The sequence below is a fragment of the Bos grunniens genome, chromosome 7 (assembly GCF_055505025.1).
Source record: "Bos grunniens cultivar Pamir isolate PY7600 chromosome 7, Bosgru_T2T1.0, whole genome shotgun sequence".
Lineage (NCBI taxonomy): Eukaryota > Metazoa > Chordata > Mammalia > Artiodactyla > Bovidae > Bos > Bos grunniens.
Genome location: NC_141171.1, coordinates 43,776,516 through 43,793,911, shown reverse-complemented (window position 1 = coordinate 43,793,911; position 17,396 = coordinate 43,776,516). Strand labels below are relative to the sequence as shown.

Genomic DNA, 17,396 nt, shown 5'->3' with positions numbered 1-17,396 from the left:
AAGAAGGCTGAGCGCCAAAGAATTGATGCTTTTAAACTGTGGTGTTAGAGAAGACTCTTGAGAGTCCCTTGGACTGCAAGGAGATCCAACAGTTCATTCTGAAGGAGATCAGCCCTGGGATTTCTTTGGAAGGAATGATGCTAAAGCTGAAACTCCAGTACTTTGGCCACCTCATGCGAAGAGTTGACTCATTGGAAAAGACTGTGATGCTGGGAGGGATTGGGAGCAGGAGGAGAAGGGGATGACAGAGGATGAGATGGCTGGATGGTATTACTGACTCGATGGACCTGAGTCTGAGTGAACTCTGGGAGTTGGTGATGGACAGGGAGGCCTGGCGTGCTGCAATTCACGGGGTCACAAAGAGTCCGACAAGACTCAGCGACTGATCTGATCTGATTAAACTACTATTAATTCATTAATAATACTCATTTAAAATGAAATTTAGTTAACTCATTTTATTAAAATTTTTATTCTATAATGGAGTATAATTGACTTACAATGTTGTTAGTTTTAGACGTACAGCAAAGTGGTTCTGTTATACCTTTGTACATTCTTTCTTGGATTCTTTTCGCATCTACTAGATTGAGTAGAATTCACTGTGCTATACAGTAGGTCCTTGTTATTTTACATATAGTAGTGTGTAGTATATTTCATTATATACCTATGCTAGAGGTTTTTGTTTCTATTTATTATAGCATTAGTAGTAGATGAAATGTTTTATTTTGCTTGATAAGACTTTTTTTTCTGTCCACTCCATGACTTGTAAGATCTTATTTCCCCCACCAGGGATGACTGAACCTGGGCCCTTGGTAATGAAAGCACGCCAGGGAATTCTCTACTGGGGTAAGATCGTTAGCACAAGTATATCCCATGTAATTGGAGATGTGAATGGCAACCCACTCCAGTATTCTTGCCTGGAAAACTCCATGGACAGAGGAGCCTGGAGGTCTATACTCCATGGGGTTGCAAAGAGTCAGACACAGCTGAGCGACTAACACACTTACTTATCCCATGTAATATTTGGGATATACTGAAAATAGTATTGGGGGCTTCCCAGGTGGCGCTAGTGGTAAGGAATCCACCTGCCAATATGGGAGAGGTGGATTCAACCTCTGGATTGGGAGCCTGGACAAAGAAATGGCAATGCTCTCCAGTATTCTTGCCTGGGAAATCCCATGGACTGTAACCCACCAGGCTCCTCTGTCCATGGGGTCCTAGAGGGTGAGACACAACTAAGTGACTAAGCACACACACACACACACACACAGATAGTATTAAAAGGAAACAAATCTAAGTGTTGTTTCTTAATGTTTTAACTAATAAAATCTTCAGCACAGGTATATCCCATGCAATATTTGGGATATACTGAGACATATACTTTTTAAAAGTTATGTACTTTCATACATCAGAAGCATTACTTATTAGTAATATTAATAAGTGATATTAATAAATAATAAGTTTTTATTGCTGTTTAGAAAATGATGCATTTTTATTTTAATAAATTCATTTAAAATTCAGTATAAGTATCCAATATGTTACATAGTAGGAAATAAATATGTTAATGAAGAATAGGTATTGTTTTACTTAATATTAATGAATATTTTAATAAAGAGCAAGTATTTATTATTAATGTTATTTAGAAAATTATGTATATTTTTACTGAGTTAATTTAAAATTTAGTACAACTATATCACATGCAGAGTTTGGGATATACTTTTAAAAGTTATCTCTGTTCACATATTGAAGTATTGCTTATTGTTAATGTTACCTAGTAAGTTACTTATTACATAGTGAATAACATTTTAATAAATAACAAGTATTATTATTATTACTTGAATATTATGTTTATTTCTACAAAACTAGTTTAAAATGGAGTACAAGTATATCCCATGCAGTATTGGGGATGTATTTATACTAAAAATAGCACCTGGGGGTCATCTAGATGACTCATTGGCAGGAGAAGGCAAGGCTCCCCCAGGAGTTTACTGCAGAGGGGGAGCTGCCAGCCCCACCCCCGTACCCCCACTCCCTCCCCCACCTCTTTACCCCCAGCCCTGCTCCAGTGCCCCTTACACCTCCTTCCTCCACCCCACAGCACCCCCTCTCCTTCCCCCCGCCACTTCTTTCCCCAAGCCCCGCCCCAGTGCCCCCCACACCTCATTCCTCTGACCCCAGCATTCCCTACTCCCTTGCCCCCCATCCCCTTCCCCTGCCCCCAGCTGACCTGTAGTCCTCGCGGGTGGCGATGAGGCTGGACACATTGCGCAGGATGCCACCACCGCTCTCAATGATGGCTAGCGAGTTGCTCTGGCACTTGTAAGTCAGTGTGCTTACCAGGAAGCCCAGGGCACCATCCACCTGGCAGATGGCTGCCTTGTTCTCCGTGCTGTGCGCCGAGAGGTTCCACAGGGCGCTAAGCACGCTCTTCAGGGTGGACTCCTGGGTGCGGGGCAGGAGTGGCAGGGGGTCAACAATGTGGGGGGGATGACACATCCTACTCACCAGGCCCTCTCCCCGGAGGCACCCACATAAGGTACCCAGATGCATTTTCAAATTTAACTAACAAGTAATGGAATCAGCCATGACAGGTTCTCTGAGCGGCAATGTTGGAAGCCCCAGGTGTGGGCCCATTACCAAGCAGTGGGTTGTCTGACTTGGTTTCCCCCTAGGTGGAGGGGCCTCCTGACCGCCCTGGCTGCCCCGCCCCTCAGCCACCCACCCGATGCCCACCTTGGTGGCTCGCAGGACGCACTGCATCAGGGCAGTCATGCTGCCCACCTCCCTCAGCACCTTCTTGCTGTTGATGTCGGCCCTCCAGGACAGGTTGCGCAGGATGCTAGACACGACCTGGGGGCGGGGCAGGGCAGGCAGGGTGGGCCTGGGCCAGGCTCCCACCCTTAAGGCCTGAAGCAGCTGGCACACGGCAAAGCCCAGGGGATGCCCTCCACCTCCCCCCGCCCCCCAGTGTTCCCACAGCCTCCTGATACCTGGTGCAGCTCCTCACTCTCAGATGCCAGCTGGGCCACAATGGCCTCCATGCAGCCCCGGCGGGCGCACAGTGCAGCCTGTGGGGGGCACAGGGAAGTCATGCCATATAGGGAGGACAGGTGGGGCGAGTGTTAAGCAAGCACTTGCAATGTGCTGGAGCTTGAACCCCACCCCCATCTTCACCACCATGGAGGGAGGGGAGCAGTCATTTCATTGCTCAGATGAGCCTGAGGCTCAGGCAGATGCAAACACTGGCCTCCCCCCAGCCCTCCATCCACAGCCCAGAGGCCCCCCAGTCCACAGGGCAGAATGGCCAAGAGGACGCTGGTCGAGGGAGAAGCTGGGCCACAGTCTCCCCGCCTGTCCCACAGCTCAGCGCTGCTCCGGGCCGGGTGAGGCCGACCCACCCACCCAGGCACCTTGTTGGCAACGTCCCCGAAGGTGAGGTTGGTGAGGGTCATGCCAGCGTATCGGCGCAGGGCCAGGTTGAGAGGGTCCCGGGTCATCTTGTGCATCTCATGGTCAACCTGCAGTAACTCCGCCACTGCCTGCAGCCCACCTGTAGGGGGACCCGGGAGCGCAAGGGTGGTCAGATGCCCCCAGCCATCCCGCCTCACAGGTCATTCGACTATACACCCTCCCTTCTGTCCCACCCCCAATCTGCTCTCCTTAAACCTACTTTTGAAGCCCGACTCTGAGGACACCTCCTCCAGATAGCTGGCTGGCAGGCTGGGCCTTCCCCCAGTGCCCTGTGCCTCCACGCCTGCTTCCTTTCCACCCTCAGTTTCCAGTCACACTTGGTCCAACTGCAGAGCCTTTGCATGCACTATTCCCTCTGCCCAGGTGCTCTTCCCCACTGTCCACCCAGTTTCCTGGGTCCCCTTCTGTTCAAGAGTCACTTCCTCAGGGAAGGCCCCCAAATTCCCAAACAAGAAGCCTCAAAACCATTAGACGGAGAACCACTGAGGGCAGGGCGGAAGGCTGTGCCCCGCCACGTCCCCAGGACGGACCAGATGGCATATGCTCAGGAGCCATTGCTGATGGCCCACACACACAATCTTCTGTTCACTAGGACACAGGGTTCTCACGAATGTGGAGGGTGATGGTCAAAAGGTGCAGGAACCCAGACACACACGGCCCTTCCCCTCGCTCAGCAACGGGATCCTTCTCAGGGCTGTGAAGCGTTTTTGCTCATGAGCACACCAGTGGGGGCCACCCTGGGGAGGGGCTTGGCAACACAAACCCACAAGCTTCCAAAGTGACCCTTTGTATGTGTGTACACAGCAGAATGAGTCACGATACCCAGAAGATGGACAAAACCCAAGTGCCCATCACCAGATGATGGATAAACACAATATGGTCCCTCCACACCCGGGAGCATCACTCAGCCCTGAAAAGGAGAGAAGCCCTGACACTCACTACCACGTGGATGGACCCTGAGAACATGATGCTGAGTGAGAGAAGTGGACACAGAAGGACACACAGGATGTGATTCCACTTATGGGAAACATCTAGAACAGGCCAATCCACACACACACAGGGTGGGCTCTTGGTTGCCAGGGGCTAGCGCTGGGGGAGAGGGAGTGAGAGGTTAATGGGGACGGAGTTTCAGTTTGAGAAAATATGATTTAAAATGGTTAGAATGGTGGGAGGTGGGAGGGAGGTTCAAGAGGGAGGGGACATACATATATATACACACACACACCTATGACTGATTCATACATGGCAGTATATGGCAGAAACCAACAATACTGTAAAACAATTATCCTTCCATAAAAATAATTGTTTAAAAAATGGTTAAAACAGTAAATTTTATGTTATATATAATTTACTACAATTTGAAAAAAATGTTGAGATACATAATTCAAAGTTAAGGAGGGTATCCAAAGCCTTTTTGCTTCTTAAAAATCCACTCCCAGGAACTCATATATACATATAGTGGAATATTACTCAGCCACAAAAAAGAACAAAATATTGCCATTTGCAGCAACATGAATGCAACTGGAGATTTTCTGTGAAAGACAACAACAAAAGCCATATGATGTTACTTATGTGGAATCTAAAATATGACACAAATGAACCTCTCCCCCAAACAGACTCACAGACACAGAGAATAGACTTGTGGTTGCTGACAGGGAAGGACGGAGTGGGGGGCTGGGGTTAGCAGATGTACGCTATTATGTGCAGGATGGATGCACAACGAGGTCCTACTCTATGGCACAGAGAACTATATTCAATACCCTGTGATAAGCCATAATGGAAAAGAATAAAAATATATATATATATAGCTGAATCAATTTACACCTGAAACCAACACATTATAAATCAACTATACTCCTATAACAAATATTTACCATACTATAAATTAAAACGGAGAAATCTTATAACCCCAGAAAGCACAGCCCAGGGGTCCTCAGAGTTGTTACGTGCCTGTTAAATTGCACTGAACACGCCATGCCCACAAGAGGGGAAAAGGCAAATCATATCTTAACTTCATCAACACAGGTGACCTTTCAGGCCTCCTGGAGGGCCTCCACAGACCCCCTCCCCCAGGGGTCTGTGGAACAGCCAAGAGAGGAAAGCCTCAAGAGCTATGCGCTCTTGTAAAGTGGCCACTGCTCCAGATGCCCCCCGCCCTGCCCTAGAAAGGCTGCGCCCAGCTGCTCCCCCACCCCTCACCCCACGATGTCGGACCATGTGAGACCTTAGGGAACTTCTGAGTGCTCCGACCACCTGCCAGGTGAGAAGTATGTGCCTTATTTTGTATTAATTAGAGTAAAACAGAGCAGATGAATGTCATTTGCACCCTTGGTATTTCTGTTTCCAACATTTCAACTGACCTTCGTTAGGAAAAAGATGTAATATTCCCAAACCTAAAATTTCACAGGGTCGCCCTGCCCTGACTACTGGTAGGTTCAATTCACCTCAGCTCCTGACTTTCCCTGCCCTGCCCCCATTGTCTGAGTCCCAGAACCACTAGGGCCCAGAGCCTGCCCTGCACTGGAGGAGGCCTGGAGACCTTGGACCAGATCAGAGGCGGGGGTTGATGAGGGACACTCACCCAGCTCATTCATAGCTCGGCGGTATTCCTCGTCAAAGGACAGCTTCATCACGGCGCAGGTGGCCTGACAGATCTGTGGCTCTATGGGCACCGGCGCTGTGGGCACGAGGACCATGGTCAGAGCCCTCCCACTCCCGGAGATGTGACCTGGTGGGTCCCCGCCCCTCCCTGTGGTCTGCACTCTGCAGGCCTGCCAAAACCACAGAGTTTTTGAAAGTGCTGTGCGCTGGGCTTGTGGGAGTCACTCCTGGAGCAGAGGGGCCTCCTTTACAGAACCTCTAAAGTGAACAAGGAGCGACCTGCCTCACTCAGCCTGGTGCTCAGCATCGGATATTAACTTTGCAATCAGCCACAAAAGCTGCTGCTGCTGCTGCTGCTGCTAAGTTGCTTCAGTCGTGTCCGACTCTATGCGACCCCATAGACGGTAGCCCACCAGGCTCCCCTGTCCCTGGGATTCTCCAGGCAAGACACTGGAGTGGGTTGCCATTTCCTTCTCCAATGCATGAAAGTGAAAAGTGAAAGTGAAGTCGCTCAGTCGTGTCCGACTCTTAGCGCTGACCCCATGGACAGCAGCCCGCCAGGCTCCTCCATCCATGGGATTTTCCAGGCAAGACTACTGGAGTGGGGTGCCATTGCCTTCTCCGCCACCAAAGCTAGGAATCTCAAACTCCGCACTCACGTTTGGAGGGTTGCCTACAATCCATGGTTTCTTGAACATCTATCCCGCGGCCTGGGTTGTTCCTGGTTGTCCCTTCGCCAGTCTATCTTCCCAGGTTCCCATGAGACCTCAGCCAGCGCCAGGCACAAAGCAGGTGCCCAGGAGAAGCCAGAGGCCCCTGACACCCCAGGGTGCTGCCCTGCCCCTCGGGGAGCCCAGGATGCACACTCACCAGCACCAGTGCCGCTGCCCTCAGGCCCGCCATCCCGGGCCTGCAGCCAGTCCCAACAGGTCTCGCAGTAGGCGCGGATCTGCTCCAGCACGTGTAACACGCGCATCTCCTTGCGTGCTAGCCCCTGGTCGGGCTGAGAGAAGACGATATTGTGCAGCGCTGCATTGGCACGCATGCGCGCGTCCTTGGCTCCCGGAGCCCCGGGGGTCCCGTTGCGACCCCCGGCCCCGGCCTCAGTGCCGTGCAGGATCTGCAGCAGCAGCGGCAGACAGCCTGAGCGGCGCATGGCCACGCAGCTTTCGGGTGAGCTGGACATGGCGAGCAGCGTCCGCGCCGTGTCCTCCTGGTCCCGCGTTGCCAGCATGGACAGGAGCCAGAAGACCACCTCCACCTGCGAGAGGCAGGAGATGTCAGGGTGGGGAGGCTGCACTCCCCAGCCAGGGACAGTCCCCCAGCTTCTGGGGACTCCCCTTAAACAAGGGAGTCCCATCATGTTAGCCCTCGCTCACCCTAATACCCTCACCCTGCATCCTCCCAGAGAACAGCACACACATACATGCTACTGCAGAGACGCCCCCAGTCCGTGAGGGCCAAAGGCCCACCCCACCGGTATCACGGGGACTCTTAAGTCTAGCATGCCCTCCAAATTTACAGGACAGGTAGCCACACCTATGCCAGGCTCCAGATTACAACCCAGCCTCACCAAGCACTCCAACTCAGGGCGATCCTCCCACACCTGGATAAGCTTTATAGCCGCCTGGAGAGGAAGGGCCTTCAAATGCAGTAGGGGTGCAGGACCCACTTCACTATGTATCCCAACCAAGCCACCGCCATCCCTCCACCTCGCCTGTGAGCATCCCCCGACCTGGACTCCCCTCACCTTACTGTTGCCTGGCTGAGGGGCACCATCCTCAGGGTGCGTGGGGACCTCATTCTCAGCGTCCTCGTCCATGGGCATCGACTTCACTGCCAGCAAGGCCTGTGGGAGAGCGCCAGGCCTGTAGTTTCCGCCCAGGGGCACCATACAAAGCTCTCAGGCTGCCATGACAACGTAGTGGGGGCAGGGTCTTGGGGGTCCCCTTAATGCCTTGGCTGTCATCATCCACTAGGGCCCTAGCTCCGGCCCCTGGTACCTGGGGCTCGGTCTGCTGCACTCGGTCCTGCGCGGACAGCAGTTCCTTGTCGATCTGCTCCAGACGGGAAGCACGGATCTGAGTGGGAGAAAATGCATGCTGTGGAAATCCTGACTCGTCCCGACTCCGCCCACGTCCCAATATGGCCCCACCCTCAGCTCAAATCGGCCCCACCCACTGTCATAGCCTCACCCTGGGCTCTGACCCTGGGCTTCTTCCTTAATGTGGCCCTCCCACTCTAAACCCCACCCAGTTACTTGTCTCCACTCACTTCCTGGCCCCACCCTTAACCCCCGGACTCTGGACCCGCTCAAAACTTAGACCCCTGGCTGCCCACCAGACACACTCAACTTTCTGACTTGGTCCCGCCATTTGACTGGCAACGCCCAAGTCTTGTTCAGACTCAGTTCCTCGCACTGTCGGCCCCGTCCCCATCGCCCGGGGACTCTGCCCTCTGTGCTGGGTCCGGCCTAAGCCCCCTCTGGCTCTGTTCACAACCCGCTCTAGCTGTGGCTCTGCCACCTGCGACAGGCCCCACCCACAGGAGCCTCTGCTCTCTGATTCGCCCTCAGGCATATAACCCCGCCCTCTAACCCAGACTCCTCCCACAAGATCTGCGCTCTAATTCTCCCACTGCCCCGCCCGCGCAGTACCTGCGCCCGCTGCACCATCTCGTCCGAGGTGCCGAAGCGCTCCTCCATCAGCGAGCGGATGTGTTGGGCCTCGAATTCCAGCTGCTGCCGGATCAGATCCATCTGCATTGAGAACTGCTGGGAGGAGCGGACGGGCCCCGGTGAGGGGGCTCCCGGGAGAGGGAGAGGCCTCCACCTCCGCTCTATGCCTCCCGCCATAGGCGGGGCCCTGTCGACCCCGGGGCAACCCAGGGAGCTCACCGTCTCCACGTGCGGGAGTTCATCCAAGCGCTTAGATAGCCCCTGCAACTGCGAGTAATACCAGAGCTTCTCCTTTTCCTCCTTCTCAATCTCATTCAACAGGAAACACCTGGGGAAGGGCAGGTTGGTGGGCGCGGGCTCTCAGGGCGGGAGCCGAGGCTTATGTGCTGTCTACCCTGATATTAATGATCACTTCTTGGGTGTCATGTTAAAAAAGTCAGTGTGGCAAAATCTCAGCGTCCATAGCACTCCCGGGACTGGGGTGGGGATGGGGTGCAGAAATTAATTGAAAGTTAAAAAGGCAACTCATTTGTAGACTGTAATCCTCGGAGAAAGGCTCTGAGGAGGTTAACACCTCTCCAATACTGGATAATTACCTTCTAGCCTACACAGGGTAAACTTGAGGCTCAGACTTCTTCATGACTTGTGCGGAGACACTGTTATTCCCATTCTACAGGGCAGAAGTCTGAGGCTAGCAGGGGCTAGGGTTCCTGCCTGAGGTCAGACAGCAAAGCATAGAGTTAACTCCAGCTTGCTCCAGAGCTGTTCTACCTGACCCTACACGACCCAGCTGAGCTAGGCACCCAGACCCTGCCTCCTCCTGGCCTCAGGCCCAGGTTTCTTGGGCAGCAGCCCTTTCTCCATAAAGATTGCCTTGAGTCCCCCTGGCTCCAGGCCTGACTCTGAGCCCTGGCACCGGACACAGCCCTATCCCTGGCAATGCCTGTGTGTCCGGGACCCCTGGGGACGTCTCCCAGGAGTCTTCCCCTCAGCAGGAACACCCCCCTCCTCTTTGTCCTCCGGTTGAGGTCAGTTGGGCCAGGGAAGGGGGCTGAGGTACCAGCCCCCCTGGGGACAGTGGGTGGGGTGGGGTGGGGTGGGGGCAGGGCAGGAGGGCTCACAAGGTGGGTGGAGATCCCCCCCATCTCACCGTTCCCGGTCCAGTTCCTCTAGGAGCCGAATGGTGGCCCGGCTCAGCTCCCCAAAATTCTCCTTGGAGGGCCCAGAGCTGTGCACCGGGCTTCCCTCAGGGGTCCGGGTAGTGGGTTCAGGGGCCAGAGCTGGGGGCTGGAACTTGAGGTTATACAGGCTGGTGATGTCCATCTGCAGGGCTTGGTGGGCATGGAGAGAGAGGTGAAAATAAGTACCTCTCCCTTCCTCCCCTCCCTGCAGTATTCAGAGGAAGTCCCAGGTCAGTGCCTCACCTTTCAGCTGTTCCAGCACCTCAGTCTGCCCGGAGGACACCAACACACGGGCCTCCTGCTCTAGCTTGCCCTGTAAGTGCTGCAGGACCGCCTGAAAATGGAGGCAGGAAAGACAGTGGTCGGTGAGGCCTGGGAGCTCCGGGTCTGGCCATCTGTTAGATGCCCTCGTCCTGCCCACCCATGCCTTGTTTGTCCCTGCGCCGAAGGCTGAGGCCTCGCCTCGCCTCGCCTCGCCTCACACCTTCATTCCCGACGTCTCTGTCTCCAGCTTGGACAGGTGGCTTGAATTATCCCGAAGCTCCTGCCGCAGGTGACTGTTCTCGGCCTTCAAGGCCTCCACCTGCCGCACCAGCTGCTCATAGGCTGCCACTGAGCTCGTCATCTTCAGCGCCTGTAGTGCCTGGGGCCACGGGAGAGAGGGATCATCTAAGGGTCTGGGGAGGGTGCAGCCTCTGACCTAGGTTCTGGCCCTCCCACCCAGCCCTGGGTGGGTCTCAGGCAGGGTGGCTGGATGTTGCAGGCAGGATGGTGCTGGTCCAGGGAGTCTGGGGGACAGACGACCTGGCAGATGGAGTGACAGACACAAGCAGGCCGGGACAACAGGAGACAGAGGGACAGAGCCATTGAACAGGTTTTCAGACAGACAGCCAAAGTGACCAATAGACAAGACACACAGACAGATGCTGGCCCTCACTGTGGGGGCTTCTGGACACACAAACGGACAGCCAGCTAGATAGACAGATAGCCTGACAATTTAATTTTATTATTATTATTAATTTTTGGCCACATCCATGACACGTGGGACCTTAGTTTCTCAACTGGGGATTGAACCCACACCCCCTGCATTCAAGGCCATATGTCTCAACCCCTGGACCACCGAGGTAGTCCCCAATCTGACAATTTAAACTTGCAGGTGGGCTTTCCAGCCCAGTGCCACCAGGCTCACAGACACACAGACAGAGACAGACAGACAGACAGATGATAAACCAAGACCTTCTCCTGAATGAGCACAACTGCCCAGAGGCTGGGTGGACAGACTGCCAGCTGGTCCAGATGATGGACAATAAGAATGCCATGAAGGTTCTAAGAAAGTGGTGGACAAGCTGATGGTGGAGCCCTGGCAACTGTACAGTTAGAGAGACCCAGAACCATGGGGGTCACCTAGGGGTCTGGAACTTGGACACCTGCAGCCCCCACACCCATTCAAGCAGCAGTTGGATCCAGAGTACCTCCCTGCTGGGCCCGGTGCCCCTCCGGTCAGCCCTCTGCTAGCCCCTCTGGCCCCCGGGGCCTCCTGCCCCATCCCCAGCACATGGCCACCAGTGCTTGCTTCTTTGTGTGTCTGGCTGTCCTTCCTCACTCGGCCCAACCTCCTCCGTCTGTCCAGCTGGCCAGTGCCTCCTCCCTCGGCTTGGCCCTCCTGACGGTGCAATCCTACCACCAGCCCCCTTCCCTCTTTGTTCCCTTCCCATCAGCCCATGCCCCCTCCCTCCGCCTTTGTCTGAGGCACACCAATGGCAGCCCATCTCCTCTGCCACCTCCTCCCTAGGAGCTCCTTCCCCAAGTCAATCAGTCAGCCACCCCTGCCCACGGCAGGGGGGGCCGCGCACCTGCCCCCTCCCCTCCCCCTCCCCCACCTGGCCGCACCCATTCATTCGCTTTTTCACTCATTCTCCTCTCTCTCCCTCACCAAGGAGACCCCCTCACCCTAGGGATCCCAAGGGCACAGCTGAGCCTGGAGTAGCGGTGCAGGGGCTTGGCCCCAGGCATGACATGGAGTCAGTCCTTTCTAATCATTCAGAGGATCTACTGCATGCCTGGCCCTGTCATCTGACACCTTGTCACAGTCCTGAGCCTAGAGTCTCAGTGACCATCCTTAGACTGTTCCCAGAGAGAGAAGCTGAGCCAAGGGGGATGTACCAGGCATGCATGGAACTCAGACACTGCCCTGCAAGTGCTCACAAGTCCAGGCAGTGCTGGAGGTATACCAGCCCCGCCCTCTTTGCAGGCCTCAGTTTGCACATCTGACAAATGGGGAGAACTCGATCTGCCAGGCCTGTCTTGTGGGAGATTAGAGGGCCAGGTGGGATGGCTGTCATGGAGCAAACCACAAGTGACAGGCAGACAGGACAGTCCTACAGGAGACAGCATGCCAGGTGGGGGAGACTGGTGCCCGAAGACCACAGCCTCCCCTTCCACCGAAGTACTGATCCTGCCTATGACTCAGCCAGGGGTCCCAGCTGGGCATCAGGATGGACTGGAGTTGCAGTGAGACCCCTGGGGTCCAGCGGGGGCCCTGTGTCCTGGCAGAGACCACCACACGTGCCCACCCAGGTGGGAGCAGTAGTCCCAGGCATAATCCTCCCATTCCCCAAACCCAGGCCCTGCCTGCAGCCCCCTCCCCAGGCTGCCCTCATGAGCTCTTCTGGAATGGCCCAGTGGAACTTCAGACCTTTCACCCCCCTCACACTCAGTAGTTACTGCTGTGTCCCCATCAGACTGAACTTGGCAGCTGGGCCACCCCCCGGGCTCCCCCCTCTCATCCCAACCTGGGTCTCTAACCCCACACTCCCATCACCCACCTCAAGCTCTGCCCTGGAGGGACCCTCTCAGGGCAGCCTCACCAGCCCCTTCCTAGCCTCCCATGATCCACTTTTCACACAGTCAGAGGGAACTTGGAAAATCACAAGCTGGACTCCATTTCTCCCCTGCGCCAATGCCTCCAGGGCTCCCCGGGGCCTTCAGCATAAGCTGTGACTCCTTCACAGAGGCCCCACGTCACTGCCACTGGCAGCTCTTTCTCCCCCCACCCCAGGCCTTGACACATGCAGTTCTCCTGCCCAGACTACCTCTCCTGACTCCTGCCATCCCTCACAGTGCAGCCTCCTCCTGGAAGCCCTCCTGCCTGCCCTTCATCCCAGGCTGCCTCGAGGAACTGCATCAGACATCTCCATCACCAATAAGAAAGGACCTACAGCTGGGGGGTTGTCTGAATGAGCAGCAAGGGGCCGCATTTCCTCTGATTCAGCTGACACCCAGAGGGACGCAGCAGCATCCCCCTAGGCACACTGGCCAGCCCGCAGGCTCTGGGAGGCCTGGGTGTTGAAACCTGTGGGTGGGTGTTTGCATGGGACCAGCTGCAGCGACGCAGACGCCCAGCTCCCTGGGACACAGTTTCTCCTCCGGCTCCACCCTGAAGAAATGGAGTCTCCACATTGTGTATTTACAGGCAAGGCAGAGAGAAAAGGATGGAGACTCCTGGCGAGGCGAAGGCTGCCCTCCCTGCCCTCCACCCAAGGAAGGCGTCCGCTTACTCTATTTCATTGGGGTTGGGCTGGCTGCGGTGCAGTGCTGTGAGCTTGGGTCTTCCTCCCTCCGCGCAGCTACGCCAGCCCCTCCCAAGCTCCCAGTCTTCCAGGGCTGGGGCGGCCGCGGGGCCCAGGCTCCAGGGCTCCGGGATTTCGGCGGGTCTGGCAGGGGGCTCCAGGGCGGACAAAGCCCGGTCTGGGCCTCGACAGGCGGCGCCGCCGCTCAGGGCGCTGGGCGAGACCACCGCGAGCGGGGGAGGATGCGGGATGGATGCAGGCGCGGCGGCCAATGACGGCTCGGGAAGATGGCTGGTGCCATGGCAACAGCCAATGGCGGCCCGGGGCGGGGACCGCCTCTGGCTGCCGGGCGTCGGGCCTTCGCTAGGGTTCAGGGGGTGTGTGTATGTGTGTGGGTGAACCCCTCTAAGGAAAGGGAACGCCCCAATGACCATGACCTCTTGTCCTCCACTCCATTTCGGGGCGAAATGGCCTCTTAGAACCTGCTCTTAGAAGTGGCTGAATCTGAAGAATCTGAGAGTAAAGCATCCAGTCCTGGGTGTTACATCAGAATCTCAGGGTGGAGGGAGGGCAGCCCAGGGACGGTGGGGCAGGAAGCCCTTCCCCACGGATCAAGCCTGGCCTTGTTCCGATGGGTCAGGGCAGGCCAGGGCTGGGACACAGCTGGAGGGCCTCGAGGGTCCTGACTAGCATAGGGAGGTGAGCTGGGGGATGGGCAGGCATGCACCTGGGACCCTGCATTTCTCCCCGCTTCCTTGGCAGAGTGTGTCAGCGCCTCCGTGACTCCATATCCCTCCCCACATTCCTCTATCCCTGGCTTTCTCTGAATCTCTCTGACTCTGTCCCAGGTGGAATCCACAATTCAGCCTTGCATAAGGGAAGCCGGAGGAGGGGTAGGTCTGGGGTCCCCAAAGTACCCATCCCCAGCTGTATCAGATCCTCAATGAGTCCCTGGGGGCCACTTGAGGGTTTGACACCCAGAAGCCGAATCTGTAGCTGCGGCTCAGGCTGCCTGGTGCCCAAAGCTATGAAGGAAGCACTAGGGCCACAAGACACAGCTTCAGGACCTGCCTCCGTCTTCTCCTGGCTGGGGGACCAGAGCAAACAATCATTCACCTGGAGACCCTCCCATTTCTCTCTGTAAAATGGGAAGGTGGCTGCAGCCCTTGCAAGGGCTGGTGCGAGGAAGGCCGGGACAGGAGGGGCAGCCAAGGACAAAAGGACCACGTTGTTTCCTGTTGGGTGAGTTGCAGGAGGCCCCGTGTGCCCCATCCTGGGATGACAGTGCTGAGGGCCCTGAGAGGACACAGACCTTGACTGTCCCAGAGCCTCTAGAGCTGGACATTGCTGTCCCCAGCCTACAGGGCTCAGAAGGGGGTGCAGCGGGCAGAAGAAGTCCTTCCAGAGGCTGGGAAGGCTGCACTGAGAAGAGGACATGGGTGCTGGGCCCCTTCAGAATGAATCAGAATTGGGCATGGGATCAAGGAAGGGAAAAGCCTTCCAGGCTGAGGAAACAGCAGGTCTGATGCCTGGAACCAGGGAAGATCAGAGCCCACTCGAGGCATACAGGCTTCTGGTGGGGCCACAGAGGACAGAGGGTGGTGGGGCTGGACCAGGAAAATGATGAGGCCTTTAGAGCAAGGGCAGTCCCCATAGAGGAGTCCTGGGGCTGAGTGGGGGTGGGGAGAGAACAGAGCCCAGGGCCTCGGCTTCAGCTCCACCTTGACTCCCCTGTACAACCTTGGGCACGTCTCTCTCTGGCCTCAGTTTCTCACTTTGTTCACTGGGAGGTGGGTTGGAGAATCACTGCCCCCACTCCCATGGGATGAAGTCTTAGCTCCCCCACCCAGTTTCAAATAGCACTGTCCTTAACCAGAACATTAGAGCTGGCAGGGACTTGGAGGGTCCAGTGACTAGTTCTATCTTCATACACGGGGCAAACTGAGGCTCAGGGCAGGGAGCAGGTTGCCTAAATTCATGCAGGAGTCCCAGTAGATCCTCCCTGGGCATTTCTCACCACTCTGGGTGTGTCTTTGACCTGGAAGGCTAGAGCACATGAGGGCTAGATTATTGTTGTTCAGTTACTAAGTCATGTCTGCCTCTTTGCGACCCCATGGACTGCAGCACACCAGACTTCCCTGTCCTTCATTGTCTCCTGGAGTTTGTTCAAACTCATGTCCATTGACTCAGTGATGCCCTCCAGCCATCTCATCCTCTGCCTCCCCCTTTTCATTTTGCCATCAAACTTCCAAAGCATCAGGGTCTTTGCCAGTGAGTCAGCTCTTTGCATCAGGTGGCCGACGTATTGAGGGCTGAGACCCCAAGGCAAAATGCCCTTGTCCCCAAGCCTCTGGAACATCATGTCTCTGACATCGCCCAAGACTTGACCCTGTAAATCTCTGAGGCACAGCCAGAATGTGGCATCACTGGAAATTCTATAACCACAAGAGCCTTCGTAACCCTCAGAGGCTCCCAGAACCCCAGGCTCAGTCTTGGGAGGTGCTGAGAAGCAGTGCCCAGGTCTGAGGGGGGTCCCCTCCCAGTCTCCATCCCTGCTATCATCTGCACCTCCTAGTGCACAGGGCTGTCTTCTCCCCACCCCCACCCCAGCACTTGGTCCGTTCACTCTTGGGCCTTCTGAGCCTGACCTCGAGCATCTCTGCCCCCTTGATTCTCTGCCCTCCCCTACTGAGCCTCAGCTGTGTCAGGGGCTGGAGACGGAACCAGAAGTGGCCCCTGACTCGGAGCTGGATCATGGGGGCATGGGAACAGGAAGACACCAGATGGTCATGAGACCACAGAGATGGGCTCAGGCTGGGTGACTGAACAGGGCCCTGACAGGTGAGGAGAAAATGCCACTGGAGGTGGGAGAGGGGTGGAGCCGGCCGGGCCAGGCCGCGTCCCCGAATCCCAGTCGCCTGACCGCGGTTCTGGGCCTCAGTTTCCCGGGAGTGGAGGGGCCGGGCGAGCGACCCGTCAGCACCATGGATAGCTCCCGCCGGCCTCCTGGCTGTGTCACATGCGGGCGTATCCGCTCCGGGCTCAGGCTCCAGCCCAGCTCTAGGCATGACCTTGGGGGCTCCCCGCTGCATCCCCCAGCCTCAGTTTCCTCCTAAGGAGGGAATGATGGCTCCAGGATTCGGATGTCAGAGGTAGCAAAGCGCTCGGGCCCGGTGGGATGGACGTTAGTATTAACATCAGCGTGGGTGATGTTAGTCATACGCTTGGCGTCCAGAGGGGGAAACTGAGGCCTGGAAAGGCACGGGGCGTGGCATGTCCCTCTACCCGCCTGTGCTTGACGAGCTTCGGCACAGCTCGCCCCCGCCGCAGCCTCCCTCTCCCTCCAGTCTCCTGGTCCGCTCGATGAGGAGGGGTCTGGAGGGAGTCTTTCTTAGAGGCTTTAGGCTGGGCACGAGTGACCGCGCTTGCGCAAACCCGGGAGTCGGGGGAGGTTGACTGCGGCGCGGGGGAGGGGCTTCTAGCCCTGCGAACGACCTGAGGCGGTTTCCCTGGCAACGGTCTCCACAGCGATCGCGCAAGACCCCAGACCCGCGGAGATTCACTGCGCGTGCCCCGGTGCCTCCTGATGCCACGACCACAGTCCTCGCGGTCCTCACTGCATTCCCGGCTGCGGCTCTACGCGCCCCAGCGGCGCCAACGGCCAGACCCCACCCGTTAGACCTGGATCCCCGCGGCCTACCTGGTCCCCAAAGAAGACCGAGTGCAGCAGGCTCAGCAGCCCCAGGAGCCCCATGGAGCTGTGGCCACCTCCACCAGCCCGCGCCCCACCCCTCGACTGCTGGGGGTGGGGTGGGAGGAGCGGACCAGGGCGTCTGCGCCTGCGCGGAGCAAGGGGCGGAGCGGGGTCACACATCCAGGCAGGCGGGGGTCTCTAAAGCC

At 56.3% G+C, this 17,396-nt stretch overlaps 1 protein-coding gene and 1 long non-coding RNA gene across 7 annotated transcripts in view; one reads left to right on the top strand and one right to left on the bottom strand.

Annotated features, from left to right (window-relative positions):
- The window catches only part of APC2 (APC regulator of Wnt signaling pathway 2), a 26,224-nt gene extending 8,828 nt beyond the window's left edge, over positions 1-17,396 (bottom strand). Inside the window, exons 1-14 of one of the 5 annotated variants that reach the window (XM_086411386.1) lie at positions 17,197-17,396; positions 10,412-10,570; positions 10,171-10,261; positions 9,897-10,077; positions 8,966-9,074; positions 8,726-8,842; positions 8,073-8,150; positions 7,820-7,918; positions 6,940-7,330; positions 6,050-6,145; positions 3,408-3,547; positions 2,988-3,065; positions 2,731-2,847; positions 2,225-2,439 (exon numbers count right to left, since the gene is read on the bottom strand). In XM_086411386.1, coding sequence (XP_086267512.1) covers positions 2,225-2,439; positions 2,731-2,847; positions 2,988-3,065; positions 3,408-3,547; positions 6,050-6,145; positions 6,940-7,330; positions 7,820-7,918; positions 8,073-8,150; positions 8,726-8,842; positions 8,966-9,074; positions 9,897-10,077; positions 10,171-10,261; positions 10,412-10,570; positions 17,197-17,370 — 2,045 coding nt within the window. In that variant the 5' untranslated portion in view covers positions 17,371-17,396. Of the gene's footprint in view, positions 1-2,224; positions 2,440-2,730; positions 2,848-2,987; positions 3,066-3,407; positions 3,548-6,049; positions 6,146-6,939; positions 7,331-7,819; positions 7,919-8,072; positions 8,151-8,423; positions 8,674-8,725; positions 8,843-8,965; positions 9,075-9,896; positions 10,078-10,170; positions 10,262-10,411; positions 10,571-13,484; positions 14,638-17,196 lie in introns of those variants that run through there. The other 4 variants (XM_086411387.1, XM_086411388.1, XM_086411389.1 and 1 more) reach the window with 4 other exon arrangements.
- Positions 8,744-11,403, top strand: LOC147369330 (uncharacterized). 2 transcript variants are annotated; one of them, XR_015167349.1, is made up of 3 exons: positions 8,744-8,865; positions 10,139-10,242; positions 11,084-11,403. It is a non-coding gene; the product is annotated as an uncharacterized LOC147369330 (long non-coding RNA). The 2 variants fall into 2 exon arrangements; XR_015167348.1 differs by lacking the exon at positions 8,744-8,865 and adding an exon at positions 9,084-9,774.